At 38.1% G+C, this 21,679-nt stretch overlaps 1 protein-coding gene across 1 annotated transcript in view; it reads right to left on the minus strand.

The window, feature by feature from the left end:
- Nucleotides 1-1,594: 1,594 nt before the first annotated feature.
- Nucleotides 1,595-21,679, minus strand: part of LOC122658785 (phosphoinositide phosphatase SAC7-like) — a 42,165-nt gene continuing 22,080 nt past the window's right edge. Inside the window, exons 15-21 of the mRNA XM_043853901.1 lie at nucleotides 17,458-17,557; nucleotides 13,336-13,444; nucleotides 13,106-13,178; nucleotides 11,151-11,244; nucleotides 6,289-6,381; nucleotides 4,630-4,696; nucleotides 1,595-1,925 (exon numbers count right to left, since the gene is read on the minus strand). Of these exons, the coding sequence (XP_043709836.1) occupies nucleotides 1,795-1,925; nucleotides 4,630-4,696; nucleotides 6,289-6,381; nucleotides 11,151-11,244; nucleotides 13,106-13,178; nucleotides 13,336-13,444; nucleotides 17,458-17,557 (667 nt within the window). The 3' untranslated portion in view covers nucleotides 1,595-1,794. The remainder of the gene's footprint in view (nucleotides 1,926-4,629; nucleotides 4,697-6,288; nucleotides 6,382-11,150; nucleotides 11,245-13,105; nucleotides 13,179-13,335; nucleotides 13,445-17,457; nucleotides 17,558-21,679) is intronic.

The raw sequence follows: 21,679 nt of genomic DNA on the forward strand, positions 1-21,679 counted from the left end.
AAGTTCGTGACACCATCTTTGACCGGATCTTTGTCCCCTCTAGTTCCCCCAGTGCCTGTAATAAAGGTGGGGGGGGGGGGTCAATGACCACCATACCCCTGTCCGAACACTATGCCTAGGTGAGCTCCACCCCCCTTATTACAGGCACTGGGGAACTGGGCCAGGCAAAGAACTGGAGGAGATAATTTTCCTCTTTGACCTACGAAGATGGCTCAGTAGATATGATCAGCTAGAAAAGACCCAGTCCATCATCAAGTATAAAGCCAACTCCTGCATGCCTGCCTAATTTCCTTTCCCTGACATTTCTGGCTCATAATGCGATTTTGATGAATCAATTTGTTCTTAAGCCTACTCAGTATCCTTCCACTTTCCATTCTAGACTCCACAGCAAAGCCATCGTCTGTTGTCTGATCTGTGGACTTATCTTTACCATGAACTACAACGATAAGGGTCTTGTGCATGGTCAATATAACCAAGCTTGACCGCGCAGATAATCTATTTCCAGTCTTTCATGGAGACTTGATCTTTTGGCAGCATTGTTCGTGTTCAAGGATCCCATGACAGTTATAGCCAACCAAACTTCTATGCAGGGATGGCTGAAAGGACTTCCTTCACTTCAACCATTGATGGACTTTGGAGCACATATCAATTGCTAAGATAGCTCTGAATAAAAATACTACAGGGGTTCAATATCTATTCTCTGGGTACACAACACCAAACCTTCAGATCACCAAGTTGTCAGTGGTACAGGTGACTTTGGTTGTGTTTGGTATGCATTCTTGGAATAGATTCTGGACCTAGGATGCATTCTTAAGTGAGAAAATAGAGAAGAAAAATGTTTCAGAATGCATACTAGACCCGTAATCTGTTCCAACAAATGCATACAAAACACAGCCTTCATGTTGGTTCAGGAATATGTGACAATAAGGGCATGACTGGTGTGTTCAAGTTCAAATTTCACCTCTAATGGCCCCAACTGAGGAACATAGGACCTTCACTAAGGCGTTGGTTGCGTACCCACCACTTCTATGTAGCTTGTCTTGGGGTAAAGGTAAGTTTCACTACTAGCAGGGAAGAATTCACTTGGGTTTCCGTTGAATAATCATCCAAACATTGGGAAGATCACATGGCCACAATACTCAAATTTTGGGATGATGTTCATACAACAATCACCAAAACACCCAGAGTCTAATTTGGACAACATGAATGAATTTTATCAAGTGCCCAAAATTAATTCTGGCCGAAATCTGAATTATACAATCCAAATACTAGAGAAAAGCAAAATAAAAGTAATGACGATATGAGCAGGAATATCCAACTCATGTGCAGTGCAATTTGTCGAGTAAGAATATCTGATTCGTGTGGTGCAATTTGTCTCAAACCGATTTATATTGTGAGCAGGAGAGCTTTTCAAACTCTGTAGCAAAGCCACAATCTAAGATAACATAGGTCAGCTTTTCAAATGTTTGACTCATTAAGTATATATAGAGAATCAAAAGAAAATAGTTAATAATTGGTTTATGGGCAGGTAAAACTTTGCCTACTAATGGACAAGAAAATAAGAACAGGAATAAGATTGTATAGTTACAAAATCAGCGGCACCAGCAATAAGCTTCTTTATTTCAGTGTTGATGGGGATGGGCAATCCAAAAAAAATGGACCATGTAATTTGGTTATAAAGTCAACAGTGTGAGCTGATCATGCTACAAAAAATGAACTAAAGAATAAATAAATTAGGCAGCAGATTGCACAATGAACAACATATGTCACAAACAGGATAGAATTCTTGGTCCCTCAACATCGTGGCTTGTGCAAACGAGGCCGATTGCAAAATATCCGGCCATTGGCTCTCACAAATGCTGCTAGACACAAACTCAGACTCGCCCAGAAGACCGAAAAGAACAAATTGCGAATATCAGTTCGAACTGCAGGGAAGACAAAAGCAAGAGCAGTGATTCTAGATCCCATTGTAGGCAAGTATATGTTATCCCCTCCAGAGAAAACGTGAACAAGAAAATACAGAAGAAATAGCATGTGTATCACAACATAACAACTGGATTTGTCGCAGTTAAAAATGAATGCTGATTCGGGACAGTAACGGATCCTAATTCCAACATGTCTGAAATATTTGCTTGCCATAAACAGTCAAATCCAAGTTCTGAAACTGAGTTCATTGGCTCACCCATTTTTAGTACCATCTAGCAGATCACTGGGCCGATCCATGGGTTAACCACTAGATCAAACTGTCGTCTAGGATAGAATCTCCTTAACAAGCACACTTTTTTTTGCTATGCGAAAGAATGATGTGGTTAATTCAACCTTGGATATCTAGGGAATAGTCTAAAAAAGTCCTATATAAAGAGCCACTTCTAGCACAACCAACCTTTGCCACGGTGGTCAAATGTGTTACCTAGGAGCTGTCAAAAATAATTCTAAACACTACCCAGCATGTACTATATGTAGATCCAGCAGATTTGTTAACAATTGGACTGTCCCAGTTAACAGTTCAACATGAGGGTCAAACAGATCATTGACAAGTCAACAGATTGCATAAAAAAGGAGTTCAAGGGTTGATCAACTTGTTTAAGTGACAGGGTAGCAGGTTGCAACTACTGCACCAACCCTTAACCAAACACACCCTACCACTAGACATGAACAAAAGACAGCAAAGCCACTAGAAAGGAACAATTAGACAATCCACTCCCATAGATAATAAATTTGCAGTTTGTTCCTAGTTTGCACATTCTCCTTCATCAAAGAAAAATATTTAAATTTGAGAATTTATCAATATCCAAATATAATATATTTTTTTTGGTTAAGAGGGGTTGCTGGAGTGAGAACTATACCACCCCAGTGTAAGATGCCATTTGGGTTGTGGCTAAGCCAATGATGGTCCATAAGCGCACTAGACGTGATGATCGGATATTCATAGAAGTCAGACATAGATAAAGAAAATCAGGGAATGTGGAAGACTGAAATAGTTAACTCCCCCCCCCCCCCGCTCTCTTTTGGGGCGATGTTTAGAACACGAATATAGTTGCTTGATGACTGTCAAAGAGCTCATTTCAGGGAAGACTTGCAGGATCTTAGAACAAAGTAATTACGGGATTAGGAATGGGGATAAGGCGGTAGCAAGTCGATTGGATCAATCAAGCAGAGGCTTGGTGGATTAAGAAACCAGCAGAGTCAATTGAATGGCTTTTTGAAAAATCAATGGAAAAGGGTTTACATGGGATTAAAGAGGGAAGGTGCATTGATGACTTTAAGGAGGGAGGTTGGGTCAATCAAGCATAGGCTTGGTGGATTAAGAAACCAGCAGAGTCAATTGAATGGCTTTTTGAAAAATCAATGGAAAAGGGTAAGGCTTACATGGGATTAAAGAGGGAAGGTGCATTGATGACTTTAAGGAGGGAGGTTGGTTAACAGTTTCCTCTAGGCCAGCTGGTGAGGTGAAAATGTGGGCTAAATGATGATACTGAGAAAGCTAAACAATGAAACTGGATACCTACAGGCTATGGAGATACAGATACCTGTCTCCAACACCAGCAGCTTGCAAATCAGAGATTTTCCACATGAATCCACCTCTAAAGCTAGAGGAATCCCTGCCACTTTCCTGTTCCTCATTCTAAATTTCTATGTTTTTGTTTTGTCATGGGCCTTCCTGTAACTCTCAAAAACAGTTCCATGTTAACTTGAGCCAGTTGCCGATTTTCACCCTACAGGATAGTCCAAGGTAACTAGCCTGCTCTGACTGAATTCATTTCTTAAGGAAATACCACAAAGTCAAGTTTACATCTCAACCGATAGTGGCAGTGAGCTGTAAACTTTATTTTTTATTCATCCAAAAAAAAGTTTACAGCTCACTGCCACTGTTGGTTGAGATGCTGATGATAATGAGGCTTCAACCCTGAATTGAGCCTTCATAGAGTATTCCAGCATTCTCTCTCTCTTTCTCTCTCTACCCTTCTGTTTTGAAATATCCAGGGAAAATGGTATGGTCCACACAAACAGATGAATTTGTCCCCTCTGCCATATGGTTCCACCGACTCCTGGACATGGATTCTCAACCCCTTTTCCAGTATCTGATCCCCAGCAGAATATATTTTCATTTTGCAATTAACTTCACTGTGTTGGCTTTGTCAAGAATGTCTTTTGTGCAGGTGCATGAGCTGGATATACCACCATTGTCAATAGTGTCTGAGGAATAGGCTTCAAGGTGAGCGACAGAAAAATAGCCTGGGGCATATCACAAAATATGATCTTTTTATACATAATGGGTTGCAAAGGAATTTTTTCTCCCTCCTATGTTTTTTTTTTTTTTTTGGGGGGGGGGGGGCGAAAGGGAGGCGAAAACCATGTTCCTGTTTCTCAAAGTCAAACAATTGACCTTCACAATCTAAGGCCAAAATCCTTTCCTAGTTAAGTTTGATTAAAGAAAAGAAAATAAAACTTCAAAAATTTGATTAAAGAAAAGAAAAATAAAATATGCTGAACCTCCATGGTTAAAATGTCGGCTTAAAGTTAGTTAAATTTTCTAATGTGAAGTAGGGTATACACCAAACAGAATTCTAGCACTTGCAAGCCCTGAACTAGCTACTGAATTCATGAGAAGCAGAGAAACCAACTAACCTTGCCTCAGCGACATCATCGCAAAGAATAGCCCAGCCAAGATTATCACCAAAGCCAGTGGGAAAGACTGCAAAAGTAACAAGAGGAACTACTTAACTTTGCCATGTACTAAGCTCAAAAGAATAAATAATGCAAACATAATGATGAAGAGGAAATAAATAAACAGAATATCCGGCTATCCGCAACCAGACAAACCAGGGTCCACACACACACACACATGCGTGTCTGGTGGTAATTCAGAAACTTCTATTTGGGTCACATTCAGATGGAAATCTAGGCCCTGGGTAGATCAACAATATATCCAGTGGTTTGATGTTTATAATTAGTTTGAGGGTTTAATATAATAGATGTAGGTTCAAAATTCACTTCTAACAACTAACACTCATCCAGTACCCCCTCCCCTTGGGGAAACAGAAGGACGTGGGGAAGACTTTTAATGTACATAAACCGCAGAGAAAAAAGGCATAAATTTCACTGGGTATGGTAAATGTGGTTTAATATATCACATCACAGGTTCAAACCCTTCACTAATCCCCATTAAAAAAAGGGGGAAAAGAGGAAGAAATGTATATGCAGCACATACAACATGATTGCATTCTGAGGTTGATAGGTAGCACAGAAGACACCGACAATGAATAGTGATCCATTTATACAATTCATGATACATTATTTGATGATATGTCAAGATGTGCGATATGGACACCAGGATGGGGAAAGGGGGTGATGTGTATGCACAGGGATAAAAACATTAAGGTTACTGATTATTAAATCAGCTTGAGATATGAAAGAGATTAAGAGAAGACTGAAGTATAGGACCCAAAGTGGCAGGTGTGCAACATATACCAAGCATTGCCACAATTTAAAAGCGGCTAACAAACAAGAACACACATTGGATTCCCCACCACAAATTCCAATCCGAGAATTTATAGACCCTGCAGTGGCGGGAGCCTCATGCACTGGGTACACCTTATGGGCCACCAACACTTGCTAATCAAGCTATTTGGGGTTTAAAGATAGAAAGAAATCAGATGTCGAATGGTCATCATCACTTTGAAGAGGACAGCTGAAAGCAAGCATCAAAATTTTTGAGTACAAGCAAGATAAGCATTGCATTCTCATCTTCGTTAGAAGACTAATGTCAAAACCGTAATCCAGTGAGGAATAATACAAAGTTATTCATCTTAATGAGCTTGTATGTCATGTGACAAATATATTTTTTATAAGTAAAAGCTTTATAGATGGAAAACAAGAAGCAAGCAACAACAATGACATAAGGCACATGGCTAAACCCTAAGAAAGGCCCCACAATAGAGTATAAGGCTCTGTATACAAGAAATCCCAACCCACTCTGCCCTCGCCAATTCATCTGCAATAGAGTTAGCGGATCTCATTTTCCCTTGAGACAAAAGTGACTTTGCCTTCTTGTAAGGTATAGGTACCCCCCCCCCCCCCCAAAAAAAATCTGAATCTGGGTGACCAAATTTTGAAGTGTTATTCTGTAGTCTGTTTTAAGAAAGAATATTGTTAAGTAGGGTAAACAATAGGTTCTTTTGGTGAGAGGAGATTTAAAGGACATCTTTGAGTCCTCACAAGGGGAGGAGGTAATCACGAACTTGAGAAATAGAAAGAAATAATAGATGCCACATAAAATGCACTTACTGCTATATCCTCAAGTTTCCCTTTTTGCGAAGGTGGAGTGATATCTCGACTAACAGATATAATATAGTGTCCTTGCAGGAGATCAATTGCATCCTTCAAATTTGCACAACAGAAATTTTAGTCATGATTATATGAAGCACATGCAGAAACTAATAGATGGGGGGAAAAGGGAACAAAGTAAACATTTTCAATAAATATTCATCAATGCAATTTACAACTCAAATTATGCTAATAATGTGGAAGAGTGAAATGCATCCAACAAATACAATCAGCTTATTTAGATACAAATATCATAAAGAATCAAATTAAAGAACACTTTTAAGAATTTTTTTTGGAAGATTATGGGGACATAAATCACAAAATCATATAAAGTAAGCATTGATGGATGTCAACGGAAACTTTACTGTCATAACAAAAAGGAAAACAAAATTAAGCTTTCATTAAAATAAAATTCTCACAACTGTTAAGATATCGGGGCCCACTTGTGTAAGCCACTATAGAAGGAGTCCCTCTATCGTGGACTATTTAGTTTCTATTTTTGTTCCTACTGTTTTTAGTAGGTAATTGGGCTTTTATTTTTCTAGGAGATTTTTCCTTCTTATTTCTTTCCTATTCTGATTAGGAAAGTTCTCATTGTAATCTTCCTCTTCTATTATTATAAATAAGATCTGGGAGAGAAGAGAGTGCATCGCCTGTGAGTTCACTCAACAGCTTCTCTTCTTCTCTTCTCTCCTTCTTCACCTCCTTGTCTCTCCCCGCTGCTGGTTTTTATATTCTGATGTTGTAACATGCCCACTTGTGTAAGCCACGATATCTTAACAACAACAAAAAGGAAAAGAAAAGGAAGTTTCCCCCCCCCCTGCCATTTTCTAATTATCAGACAAAATAAAAGTAGGTTTTCAATCAACAAAAGTGATCAATAGCAGCCCTGATTGGCAAAATTTGGATCTAATTTATGCAATCTGCTCTATTATAAGGTAACACAGTTGACAATGCATATATGCCTGATTAGAATTGAGTCCCTTTTGGATCCATTATTTGGGTACCCAAGAAAATAACTAGATGAAAACTAGAAAATTCCAAAGTACAACATTGATTTTTCCCCATTTTTAGCTTTCTTGGTTAAATTTTTTACAAAAAAATTCAAAAATATTTGTATTTTTTTATTAAATGTCAAGACTCAAGAGTAAGAGGCAGTGATTAGCAAACTTCAAATTCAGCTGCCACATCTGGAGCCAATATACTTCATACCTGGACATGGACCAAGCACGACCTAAACAATGCGTACATCCTAGGGTACAGGTAGCATATGCTTAGTTCACTAGGTCCACCTCACCGACAACCATATTCTCAAATGACGAGCAGATCCTATATTGCAAGATTTGATCTGTTGTAGAACAGAATCAGATAAGACCTATCTGAGTTTCTTCATTTTTTCCTCTAGTGGGCGGGGCATGGAGGGTGGGAGAGAGTATATATAGGATCGTCCATGTGCTTGATAAATTGGATCACTTCCAACTAATCTGAATTGATTGACTAACCTGTGCAGTTTCAACCCCAGCTGAATTAAAAGAGAAACTGAGCCAAATTTTTAGTTCTTTTTTCTGCCTTGAAACTTCATCAGAGGGCTTTAACACCTACTGCTTTGTCAATCCACGAATGAGATGCAAGAGAACAACGATTTCTGCATCTTTGCATCTAGGGGATAGACCAAAACATTTCGAGTTTTTCTTTCTTTTGGTGTTTTGACGTGAGATTTGTTGCCAGTCTCCTTTCATCCTTTCTGAATGAAATAATGAATTTATTCATTGATTTAGTTTAGATACAATTTTTTTATTCTTCTCATTTTAAGAGAAAAAAAAAAAGTTTTTTTCCAAAAATAAAGTGTGAATTGCTGGCTGCTTGTAAACAAGTTGTTCACAAACTGTTTGCTGTATCAATCAGGAATTTAAACCAAAAGATTAATAATTTTTTGGCTTAGATATGCCAACCTTTTTAAAATTTCATAATCCAAGAAATAAATCTAAAGTTTCTGTGATTCTTTTTTAGAATTGGGAGCTTATATATATATTTTACTGGAGGGGGGGGGAGGCCCCAAGGAGAGTTGATCTTATGACCTCTTACTTTTGAGGTGTTGGTCTTTGCCAACTGAGCAACCCCCTTGGGGTTAATGTTTCTGTGATTCACTTTGCAAGGATTTCTAAGCTAACGGGAGAATAAAGGATTTTGCAATCAAACTGATTGATCCACTGTAATTATTATGTTTCCTTACACTTTTATTCAATATACTGTACTTTTCAGAGAATTTAATAAATAAATAAAAATTCAAAATACTATTTAGGGTAAATTCCAAGACACCCCCTAAAAAGGGAACGAATCTCAAGTCACCCCCTCTTATCTGAAAATACTCAGAACACCCCCTGCTTTAGAGCCCTATATTACAGATTAGTCCCTACCATTAGTTTTATGCTGTTAACGTATGAAGTCAGCTGGTTAAATTTTTTTAAAACCTTAAACTACCCTTGACCATTGTGTAGTTACTATTTTCCCTTGAAATCTAAAAACCCCCCAAATTGATCTTCTTCCTCTCACCACTTTCTTTCTCATATGACCTGCAACTCTCTCAGAGCAATCTCCCTATTCTCTGAAGAACTATCCGAACCCAACCCTCTATCAAGCCCTAATTTCATCTTCTCCTTCGCCTTCCTCCTCCCATTACTCTTCCCCTCCTCATTGATGTTGCCGTGAACAAGTATGTTCCAACTTCGAACTCTCGCAAAGGGCAGAAATCAAAGTTCCAAAAGTAACTACATTTGGTTGAATACCCTTTCGCCGCATTTCATCGAACAAGTCCCATGCAACATCCAAGGAATTACTCACACAGGCCACATTGATAAGAATATTATATGTACAGGCATCAGGAGATGAGTATTGATCAATATCCAAGTAAATTTCTCGTATCTTATCAAGTCTTCTACAGTTCAAGAGTGCATTGAGAAGAGAATTCAACGATCTCACCGTTCTCTGACAGCGAAAGGAGGAGATTCGATTGTAGGTTCGCAGAACTTGCTCGTACAAGCGAGAACGGCCATAGAAGGTGATGACGTTGCAGAGGATAACCTCTTTGGGAGAGAACCGATTTTCCACTTTCATCTGGTCGAGGATTTCCTCCATTTCATTGAACATTTTGGCACGGCCGAGCTTGGAGATGATGAGATCGTAGGGGAGGAGGCTGTAATGGAAGGGTTTCTGAGAGATGTCAGGGTTAGGGTTTTGGAATAACTGGAGAGCCAATTTCGGGTCTTTCTCGAGACGAAGAAGAGATGACAGTCTAAATGGGCTTGTCATCTTCACCTTCTCCATCCCTCCCTCCCTCCCTCTAGCTTGGAGATGATGACAGGCGAACGGACAGCTCGTTTTGCTTGAAACAACCATCGCCACTGCCGTCTCCGAGAGTTACAAGAGAGAGAGAGAGAGAGAGAGGAAAGATGGGTTTGAAACCATAGTTAGGGTTGGGTTACAAAGGGATGGGTTAAGGTTAAATATGACATTTCACTTTTTGGTTTGACTGAAGATAACACCGTTATTGTAAAGGGGGACGGTTGAGTATTTTCAGATAAGAGGGGGTGACTTGAGATTCGTTCCGATTTCAGGGGGTGTTTTGTAATTTACCCTACTATTTAATAGCTGTGTAATTCTTTTGATAGATCGGATGTATGTAAATTATATGTGAGTTTATGGTATATGCATATTTATTAGCATAAATGTTGTTAAGGGTATAATAATCGCATTAGTTTGCATTCATATAATTTATGTGGATATTCAGTGTATCATGAATGTGTAGTACTTGCAGCCCCCATTGGTTGGATCGAGTTCCATCAATTCAGTCCCTTTCACCCAGTGATTTGGATTGAAGGAAGCCCTCCCCTAGGCAATCAAAACCTCAAAGTCTTGCCTCCTGAATCCTCTCCTATCGTAAGTTCCATACTCAAGTTCAAATCAGATCTGGTGACTTCTGCCAAATATGATTTCAGAGTTCTCATATTCATTCCGTAATTTATCCTTTGGGTGGTATCCAGTTGGGTTTAAAGAGTCTGGAAGTCGGGATTTATATCCTGAAAATTCAGCTCGAACGGATCTCTTTTGAACAAGTTATTGCATTTGCATAAAAGTCCTTTTCATTCTTAATTTATTTCTGTTTAATTCCCATTCCAATTTTAAATTCCAGAATTTTCATCCCTTCAATTTTAGTTACATTTATGTCCCATATTCTGTTTTCCTTTTATCGAAGGGTCCTGAACTTCCGAATGTTTACAGAGTTGTCATTAAACCCTTAATTTGAGATATTTATCATTTTTGCAGGCCCATAGCAACCCAAAAAGTAGGCTTCTGGGACCTGGGGTTGCATTAGTGGACCATGGACCTTGGTTCATTAGTTCTCTTGTTGTTGAGTTAGCTAGCTAAGGAGTATCCAGACTGGTTTTTGGATACAGATCGACAAACCCCCTTGTCCAATCCTCTTTTAGATCTTATTTTTATGTCCTGTGTTGCTATTCCCTAGCTTATGGAAGAGGCTTAAACCCAACTGTCTTTTATTACTTGCTTTCTTCTCATTTTTTTGATAAAATTCAGTAGCTCAATAATATATTAAAAAGGTTTCCATACTACCCACCTGGATGAAGAAGTGGATAGATGCATAAACTACTCAACATCACATTCTTAGAAAGTACATATCTTCATGGTCCATGAAGTAAAATATGATTGAGCAAAGATGATGGGATTGAAAACCAAGGGAAAATAACCCACTACTTCCACATCACAATCTCAGATACAATACAAATAGGTAAATAAACTGTACCAACCTGTTTTGTCCCATCACGGAAATTATTCAGGTAATAACGGGCAAGGGCATTCCACCCATCTTTGGCAATTCCCTCAGCCGTTCGCTTGCCAAACCTAGGTATCCGAACAAATCAAACATCCATCAAAACATAGAAATATGTAACCAAGAAGCAGGCAAACGAACAATGCTGGACAACAGACATCTAGCCACTTTTGACACAAAATATAAAAATTCAGGATTAGTGAAGTAATTAATTCCAGGAAATAGGGTGTACTGAAGACAATGAAAATAGAAACATTTAGCTACACAAAATTGTGAAACTTTCCGCAAAATTGGGGGGGGGGGGGGAGGGGAGGTATTGGGGGTATGTTGAGTATGTGGCAAGGTTTCCAGGTTTCGGTTTCGACTATTTCACAAAAACACAAAATTTTGGTCGAATCTGGAAGGTTTCGAGGCCCAAATGGCCAAATTAGGTCCCGAAACTTCTAGGAAACCCTATTTTAGGCCCTCTAAACATAGTGAGACTCTTAGATTTAAAAAAACACACACACAAAAAATGGTAGTTTAAGTTCGGACCCCTAGATTGATAGTATACGCTTTAAGTTGCTATATTCATTCTCTAATATGGCCTACTCCACACAAAATTTAGTACTAGAACACACATAATTCAATTAAAACAACTAAAATATGCATTAGGAACGAAAAACCATAAAATTATAAACTATTTCATAATTACCAAATGTTATACTTGTTCCACACTTGTATGGAAGTGAATCAAGTGATTTGGCAAAAAAAACCACAAAAAACCAAGTTTCCACAAACCTTAAGAGTTGAAACCAGAGAAACCAACGAAATGGATCGAAATTTCGACCCATTTTGTTTGAAACTATATATTTTATGGCCAGATGTTCTCTGTGCCGGGGGCGCAGGGCCCAGACACATGGAAGTGGGGAAATGACTGCCCCGCCCCCTGAATGGCAGACATACTGGCCCCATGTGTCTGGGTGCAGCCTGCGTTGCGGCACAGAGAACATCGACCCATATTTTATATTAAAGGTTTGTGATACCGAAACCGCACATATTGTCGAAATATGGCTGGAACAGCATTGCATGGAGTTTCGTTTCAACATCCTGCAAAACTGAAATATTTCGTGAAATTCCACGAAATTTCAGCGAAACATTGAACATTGGTTTGTGCACCTGGAATTAGCTTCCCCAAATAGCCTTTTTAGTTTACACTTAAAGAAGTATGACATATATTTTTTTCTCACTGATCAAAAGTGTAAAAGGGGAAATAACCTGAATGAACATCTAACCTTATCCCCTATTTCTCTAAGTTTCCTAACACCCCAAACCCATTCCCACCGCATGGGGAAAGAGTGGGTAATAATCTTGCCATTAAGTGAATATCCAACAACAAATGGAATCATGGAAGAACAAAAACTGCTATAACAATGATAGATGCTGGCATGGAGTATTCACACCTGAGGCCGAAGATCATAAGCTCCTCAATTAGCATACATGAATATGTAACCAAACTTAAGGCAAAAGGTTAGGACTGGATATTTTTGGATTTAAATGTGAACATATTTTCATTATTGCATTTACTTCCAAGTAAACACAATTTGACCATGCATCATTATTATACCATTATATATCTGCATACAAAGTAATCAGTACAGGAACAGGAAGTGCAGACTGAAGAGAAATAACTTCATTAATGTCTTTGTGAGGATAAAAACTCTAAGATTGGAACACAAGTGGTCCCGAAATGACAGTAAATGGACAACAGAATTATGCCTACCATCATGTTTGAATGCACACTCACGAAATCCTAATGTCTTTGGATATGAAACGGTATCAAGAATCCATCAATAAGACAAATCCCAAACCAAATCAATCAATGTGCATCTTCAACCCGGGTGCCATTTTATGATAACTTGTAAAGCTTAAAAATTGAAAATTCACAAGTACCTGACAAAATCTCCTTTCAAGGCAGGAGTTCCAGAATACTGGATACTTATATCATCACCGTGGTTGGCCCATACTGAAAGAAAGAAATAGGAAAGATCACTTAAAGCCCCTTTTCACATGACTAGGAAAACCTTTTAATTCAACAGTAATAGGTGTATTGATCACCGTAAGGAGGTCAACACCGTATTCATCAGATATAAGTAACTAAAAATAACAAGTAGAGAACTCACATATTTTAAATTTCTCGTCCAAATTTGGGTGTGTGCTAATAGTTTCATCAGCATTGAAAAGCCCCATCCGTTGTAGTTGGCTTTCCAACAATTTTCTACCAATCATGCTCTGTTGACCACAGTTCAGTATACCAACGAGATTTATAGCAAATTAGTGCAAGTCAAACAAAATGCAATAAAAACAGTTTACAAATGATAATTTAAAGTGTATATAAACTGGGCATATACAGCACCCATATCATAGTAGATTGGACTTTTAAATGCCAAGGATGACAAAAGAAAAAAAGATAAGAAAGCACAAGAAAATGTGATTTGACACAGCCAACCCCCCCCCCCCCCTTCCTCCAATTCTCCCGTTATCTCTCAACATTGCATGAAAACTCTCAAGGATAAATGATGAGGACATCACTCAAGGATTTATGCAGCCACATGTCACTTCATTATGGGTAGATGACCAACATTATGTGTAGTTTTTTTTTAATTATTTTGTTGTATTTTTATTTGGGGCTAGAACTGTTATGTACTAATGTTGTAAGGGAGTTATTGTAGGAGAAGTAGTTATTAGGAGTTATTTCTTTTTCTTTTTTTTTTAAACATTTTGGGTTTAAAAAGACTGTATTTGGAGATGGAAACAAGGAAGGAATGAAAGCATGAGTGATTCTATGCAATTCATGGAGTGATGTTAGAACCGTAGGGTTATTCTAGACATTATTTTATTTTTTCTATTATGTGGTGTTTAGTCCTACATTGCTTATTTGTATTTCTGTCCTTTCTATTCAATATTATAAATAGAAGAGCTTTGGATGGTCATAGATCATTCAAGCATTATTCTCCAAGATTGTTTTGTTAACATGGCATCAGAGCCAACTCTGATCTAAGTTTTCAAAACCTCCCACCCTCCCATTGAATTTTTTGCTCCTTTCTTTCTTCCATCGTTTTCTCCAAGATAGTTTTGTTAACAAGTGAATCCAAGATGGTGTGAAGCCAAGACGATCTTCTTCTTCTATCCACTCATCCTCTCTTTCAAACTCTATATCTACAGTAAACCATCCCTGTTTGATCCCCCAAATCCATTGTTGTTTATTCCATCATATTTCTCCCAACCTCCATTTTCATTTCATAAGAGCATTCCATTCGTTCTTTCAACTACAGCAGCCTGTAAACCCCAATAAATTATACCCGTGGCTAGAATAGGACTGGTTTGTGATTTGATGTGGATTCCCAAACCTGTCCTACATCAATAAACCAATAGCAGAATGGTGAAGACATAAACAATTGGCCAATGCCTTCATTACAAGGAAATTAGATATTGCCTTGCAAACATGATAATAGCACCCACTAAAGAGGAAACTAAAAAAAGAACATGAAACTAAACATGGACTTGTTTACAACCTGGTTTAATAAGTTTTAATGAGTTGTGACCATGAAGCAGAAACAAACAAGGTTACTGCAAGCATGAAGCAATTACAACTAAAACAGAATCAGAACTCAAGAGTCACAAAGACACTCCATTTCTGTCTTTTGAGACTAGTTCATTTCAATCTCAAATCTATTCAATCTAGAGAACCGGGCAACTTTAGTACGACTCTGATGTCTTGGTGATTCTGTGTAAGGGTTCTTCATTTTGTTTTGGCTCCCCAGCAACAAACAGAAATACCAGGAATGCAGCTGCAGTTGTCAGAATCTGACACGGAAACAAGTCAGACTTGGTAAATAATTTTGTAACTGTTATTAAAGATCCCAACATAAATTATTTTACATTTTATCATCCAATCTTATTTCTAAATAAGTATTCCAAAAGAATGGTTTCCAAATAGGGTCCATCCATAGTAGAATCTATGACCCTGCCACCCTGGTCTACAATGTCATCACAAAGTGATAATGTAGGGAGAGACAGGAATAGATTCATGCTTTGAAGTTGAGAGAGAGAGAGAGAGAGGAAGGCATACAGGATTTATATAATTACGTAAGTAGTGGGGAATTAGAGTCAGATTCTTTTATTTTTAGTTGTTATAAAAGTGTTTTAGTTAGGCTGGATTAGAACTATGAGTTGAGCCTTGTTTCAAGTTGTTTTCTTCATTATAGTATCCTAGTTAGTTAAGACCACCTCCAGGGTAAGCTATTGGCTGGAGGAGTTTTAGGCTTAGTTTGAATTTTCTTTCGAGTCTTTTATATAAGGTAGTAAGGGGTTAGAGGCTTACAGCCCTACATATGAATTTGAGTAATGAAAGACTGGCTTTTGCCTTTTGTTCTGTGTTGATTCTTGATCATATCTTTTCAGTCTCTATCCTATTCTTCTTCAGTTTTCTGTTTCTGAATTTTAGTCCTAAGTTCTGGTTTCAAGTTTCTGTTTTCAACCATTCTTCTTGTCGAATTTTCAGCTTTCAAATCTGAGTAACTTCTTAAAAATTCTCTCTTTTATTCTGATAACTTAAATCTGAGTTTAGAACATTATTCTGATTCTATTGCTGAATTATTTCTACTAATTATGTTCTGTTTCAGTAAGATTCTGCAATCGATTCTTAAGAGTCCTGATTCAAGTTGGTTTGCTCAAATTTTCTAAGTTGTTCCGGCTTTTGAATTTCAAGGATATGCATTCAATTTCAGAACATTACCCACTGCAGGCCTTAATGCAGATCCAGGGTTCAAAACCCTTATTGTATCGCTTATGGGCCCATCCAAATAATAGAATTTAATTAATCAAGGCTGATGGAAATTTTGTAATTAATGGAAATCCAAAAGAAAGCAAATAAGCCAAAAAAAATGAACAAAACTTTCATAGTGATGGGGGGCAAAATTGGAATCAAATATAAATAAGGGAGAGCGGGTAATATGGATAAAAGAAAAGAGTACTTTTGGAAACTATGAAAAAAAAAGGCTAATAGATAAAGATTAGGCAAATCGAGAAACATGGGGAAGGGCTATTGTCTTCTTCAACCTCACGAAGGACCTGCAATGCCGGAAATCCCAGCAACTCAGAGGGCTTCTGCCTCTAGGAATCTGGGAAAAGAGTCAAAGCTTCAAGCTCTATTGATGGCTGCCATTAATCAACTCAAATGATCTGTGAAAGTAAGACACAACTCGTGTAATCCTTATCTGGCGGTGAATAGGGCTTCAGATTTGGTTTTGGTGCAAGGGCTCACCACAAGAGATGAATTCTGGGAATAAAATCATGTAGGACTGCATCGCTCCAAAGTGGTAAGCCAACACTTAAAAAATCAGAACCAGGCGATGGGTGTAAGGTGTAGTCAGCAAGGTTTTTTTCGAACTTGGTCTGGTATTATCACCAACAAAATAGGGAAGAGACAAAAAAGGATAGAAGAAGGAGAGAGAGAGAGAGAGAGAGAGAGAGAGAGAGACAGAGAGACAGAGAGAGAGAGAGCTCACACGAGCAATCAACCATGGAGGTTTCAACCAAACAAATTAATTCATTCCAATCTGCTTCCATCCTTGGGTTACACCTCTATTTATAAAACCCAGAAAATAAAGACTCCTAATTGCTTACTAAAACTGAAAATTATATTCCTAAATCAACTCTACCATTAATTAGCCTATTAAAACTAAAGTATGGAAAGGACTCTACCACTAAGTAGTCCATTTAAAATAAAAGATTACAATATAAAATCCCAACTAATAAAAAACCCTAAGAAATTAAATATCCTACTGAACCTAAAAAACCCATGGACCCGGTTCATATTCACATGGATATCCAAATGGGTTTGGGTCGATCCAAGCCAGTGCAATGGTAAGGTTGCTCCATTGTGACCAAGTGGTCACGGGTTTGAGTCTGGAAACAGACTTCTGTGAAAGCAGAGGTAAGGCTGCATACAATATGACCCTCCCCAGACCCCGCAATGGTGGGAGCTTCATGCACTGGGTACGCCCTTTTTTACCCATTCTGTGCATATAAACAAAAAAAAAAACAATTCTACCATGCAAAGACCCAGTGGTTAACTAAAATTTCCACCTGGGTTGTCATCCAATGGAAACCTTCACCACTAAGAGAAACTCCAAAAAATTCGCAGAACCGAGAATGGACATCAATATGAAAAACAAATACTATCCCTTTGACCATTCTTCATCATCAGCCACTTTTAGATTCCTTGCACAAATTTAAATTACCTGGGTAACATTTGTACGGTCCAAGCAATCAATGCAATTGGTTCTCACAACCCCAAGTTGCTCTTGTTCTTTCTCACCTTTCTCATTCAACAAAAAGTACCTGTTAAGTTCCAATACATTATAGAGTAGCACAAAAAAAAAAAATCAGCGATACAGAATAATTATAGAAAATGTACAAGGAAATAAAGATGATGCTCCACTGTATATTGTCAAAAAACTTGTGGGTGTCCACAACAACATAGTAAGAAAAACACACAAAGAATAACATATGCAGATAAGAAAACAAGCATGAATAAGAAGATTGACAGATGACCATATTTGGATATTGCCATATCGAAGAATAAACAAAGAATAACTACAAATCTCAGACCTATGTATCGGCTCTGTATCGGTCAAAACAAACTTTTTTTGAAAATAAATATCGTATCGATAAGTATCGTATTGATATCCACCGATACGCCGATACGATTCGATACTGACCAATACTTAAGAACCTGGTTTTCTCCCATTCTGGTTGTTTATTTCTGTAATGCGTTTCCTCAGACTGATTAGGATTCTTTGGATCTCAGAATCTGATTATTGGCTCATTCTGATTCTTGGATTTTCTGATATTTGAATTCTCTCAAATCTGGTTCCTACTTTCCTGCGATTCTGGAAATAGTCCTTGGTATTCTAAACCCTTTCTTTAGGTGGTTAGAATCTCCATTAGGAACTAATAAGATCTAGACCTTAACCTTTGCTTCCCCAACCAATCTTTTCTTCTTCGCCACCACATCTATGTTTCCTGCTCCTGTGTTCTTTGTTGCAACGGTTTTGAGGACATTGACCACCTTTTTTTCTCTTGCCCCCTAGCCCTATCTATATGGAAGAAGGTCTTGGCCTCCATAGTTGTCACGGCGGTTAGGTGACCCAAGGCGTTGGAGAGGGTAAAAAAGCAATGCGACACCAAGTAGGCGACCAAGGCATCCAAAGCGCCCAAGTTGACCAAAGTGCCTGGACGCCTAGGCAGCACCTAGGCAACGCATTGACAACTATGTTGGCATCTATTTGGTACCGTAGCAAAAGACCCCTTCCTTTTGCAAGGGAGTGGCATTGATGTAAATAAGTCACTTAGAGGGCTTATGTTATTGAAAATAAGCTTTGGGTTGGGTTATAATGTGTTTGGCTTTTGATCCCATGGGTTTATTTTGTAATTGCCAATTTAATGGACCTGAAATATGGGTAGAAAATAGAAAAACGGGATTTACTTCTTTAGTTTAGTTTGAGTCCTATTTTGAGTTTGTTTTCTTTACTATTTCACTATTCTTAGTCAATTTTTTTTGGGTGAATAATATGTATTACCATACCCCAGGAGGGGGCAGGAAAAGGAAAGGGTTAGGCCTTTCCTTTTTAGTGTCTAAGTCTATTTTTAAGTCTTCTATATAAGTTTGTAAGGGAGGCCAACATTGAACACGAATTTGATTAATGAAATATTGGCTTTAGCCTTTGTTAAAATCCTGAGATAGGTTGGGTGAGATGCCCAAGGTGAGATCCCCATCCCCTTCCTCATCCCCTTCCATCACTTATTGAATCCAAACCCTAATTTTGTTCAAATTGAGTTCAAGAGTGCTACAAGCTGCTGGGTTTTCTTTCAACTGATTGTCACATTGATTTCTTGAAGATTATTACATCAAGATCATAGCTGCTTCAACATGTTACAAATTTGTGGGTTTTTATTTGTTACTTCAACCAAGGAAATTGTTCCCTCATTTGAGTTCCCATTGTTCTCTTGTTTCCCTTATTCTTAGTTATTGTTCTCTAGGTTCCCTATATGATTTCTTGTTTATTGGAGGGTTTTTTATTTGATCCTGCTTGGGATTAGACCTATTCAGGTTCTAGTCTTACATTAGGCTTTGGTTGAGTAGGGTGTTTTCAGGTAATACAATCTGTGATACCGCCAGCAAACTTGTGTTCGGGGCCGCTATTTCTCACATTTGGATGGAGCAGAATCTTCGAAGATGGACCTCCAGTTCTTGCTCTTTGGATATGATTTGGAAAGCCATCTCTTTTGATGTTAGCTCTAAACTTCACATGTTTCCACATATTCCTGTTGCTGATACCCCAAGGAACAGGCATATTGTCGCTTTCTGGGGCGTTGATGTTTCTCTTCTTCGCTCTGTCGGCCCAGCTTCTTAGGGCTCGATTCTTGTATAGCTCCCCCCCCCCTTTTTTTTTTCCTTGTGTATTCTCCCTCTTCCCCTCCTTGGGGCTTTGGATTGAATTTTTTATTCACAAAAAAAAAAGAAAAAGAAGAAGATCCTAGACCTGAATACCTGATAAAGGTCCAAGTTAGGATTCAAAAAGAAACCCAGAACCATACGGCAAATAAATGGTCAAACTGGAGAGAAATCCAGAAATAGGACTAAGGTGACTCTGATTTGGTCCAAATTCCAATTGAATGGACTAGAGCAAATATAGATTAAGATTTCAAAGTTTGGAGTTAATCTAATAGTCAGATTTGGAGAAATCAAAAGATCACCAAAATAGTAAGTTGCTGAAACAGAGTTTCACAATTACTAACTATAGAAGATCAGCAACTATATCAAAGAGTAGGAAGTGAGAACCAAAATAGAAATGGAGAATGGATTTAGTAACTGAGGAAAACAATTAGTGAGTTAAGAAATAGAAACTAGCAGAAAAAAATGGAAATCAACACAATGTCAAGGTACTGCCAATGCATATAGAATCGGTGGAATGCTTTGGTTATTATTCCAGCACTAAAGCATGATCTGAAAACTGAGGAGAGACCCAAAAGAAGTTAGTGAACAGAATAGAGAAATGAGATCAACACGGAACTGAAAAGAAAATCTGGTATACACAAGGTATAGAGAAGGGGAAGATCTGACCTTGAATTTAAAAAAAAAAAAGATAGAAGAAACATATGTACTAGGCCTCCCAAGTCCCAACTAGAACTCGACCAGCATCTCAACAAGATTGCCATTGCATCCCACAAGAGCACTCTTCTTTCACAGAAGACCCTTTATTTTGTAATTTCAAAATCGTAGGGAGGAGGGTAGTAGACCCCTTCTTTATTTATGGCTTTGTAACACTACAAGAAAATAGTAACTCCTCATGTGCAAGCAAGAGAGTTCTAATGTTAAAAAAAAAAAAAAAAAGGCTTCTAGAATACTGAATAAAATAGAAACCAAAGCTGAGACTTTGTGACATCTGTGCAGCCTTCTACAAAAATAAAAACAAAAGAAAATACAACTTAAAGAAGCCCACACATGTAGTTTAAAAAAAAAAAAAAGAAAAAAAAAAAGGACAATACCCAGGCCTGAATCGTGGGTTCAATTTTATGACAAAACGGGTCTAAAACTTGGACCAAGAAGTGCTGAACCGATGGGGCTTCAGGTCTGGTTCTTGGACTGAGTTTTTACCTGAGCATGTACTGATGTTTGAACCTTGAATCTGCATCAGGAACGCTTCTTATAAGTTCCAGCCTGTTTTGGTTTCCTTTACGAGAGTCATAATCATTTCAGGACACTGCTATTGCAGTCCACGCATGGGAGATTCCTCACTCGTTTTTTTTTTTTTTTTTTTAAATTTTAATTTTAGAGTCAGAAAGTCTAGAAAATTCAGTTATAAATACATTGCAAGGATTCACAGTATTTACCGCCCCATATGCTTTAAGTTAATGAATATTTGGCTTGTTGCCTTCAAAGTTCTGTGGTGATTCAGAGCATTAGTAATGGTGATTCAGTTCCAGCCAGGCTGTGGTGATTCAGTAGGCTCGATTGTTGAGTCAGACGAAATAATTTTGATCTACACCTAATGAACCCCCCCCCCCCTCATGCAAGAAATATCTTAAACTAATTTTATGTCATGGAAAATAAATCAATGATAAATTAGATGGCAGGACAGGACTCACTCATGTGGATGCATAGTTATCAAGGCATCGCCATGGCGTCCAGACTCCTTGGTCGCCTTGGACGCCATGGCGGTTTTGCCTTGCTTTTTTTCCCTCTAAAACGTCATGCTCGCCTTCCCACCTTGATAACTATGTGTGGATGGGATATGGCTTAGTGAGTCGAGTTCACTATTTAAACAAGTGCACCCCATCCCTTAATCAACTATATGCTTCTTTTTAAATTCAATAGTCCCTTTAAAAATTTTTCCCTTTCATTTAAGTGGGTAACAAAAAAGTCAATAGACATATGTAAAGGTGCATTACTAACTTGCC

Source organism: Telopea speciosissima, chromosome 4 (genome assembly GCF_018873765.1).
Source record: "Telopea speciosissima isolate NSW1024214 ecotype Mountain lineage chromosome 4, Tspe_v1, whole genome shotgun sequence".
In the NCBI taxonomy this organism is placed as follows: Eukaryota; Viridiplantae; Streptophyta; class Magnoliopsida; order Proteales; family Proteaceae; genus Telopea; species Telopea speciosissima.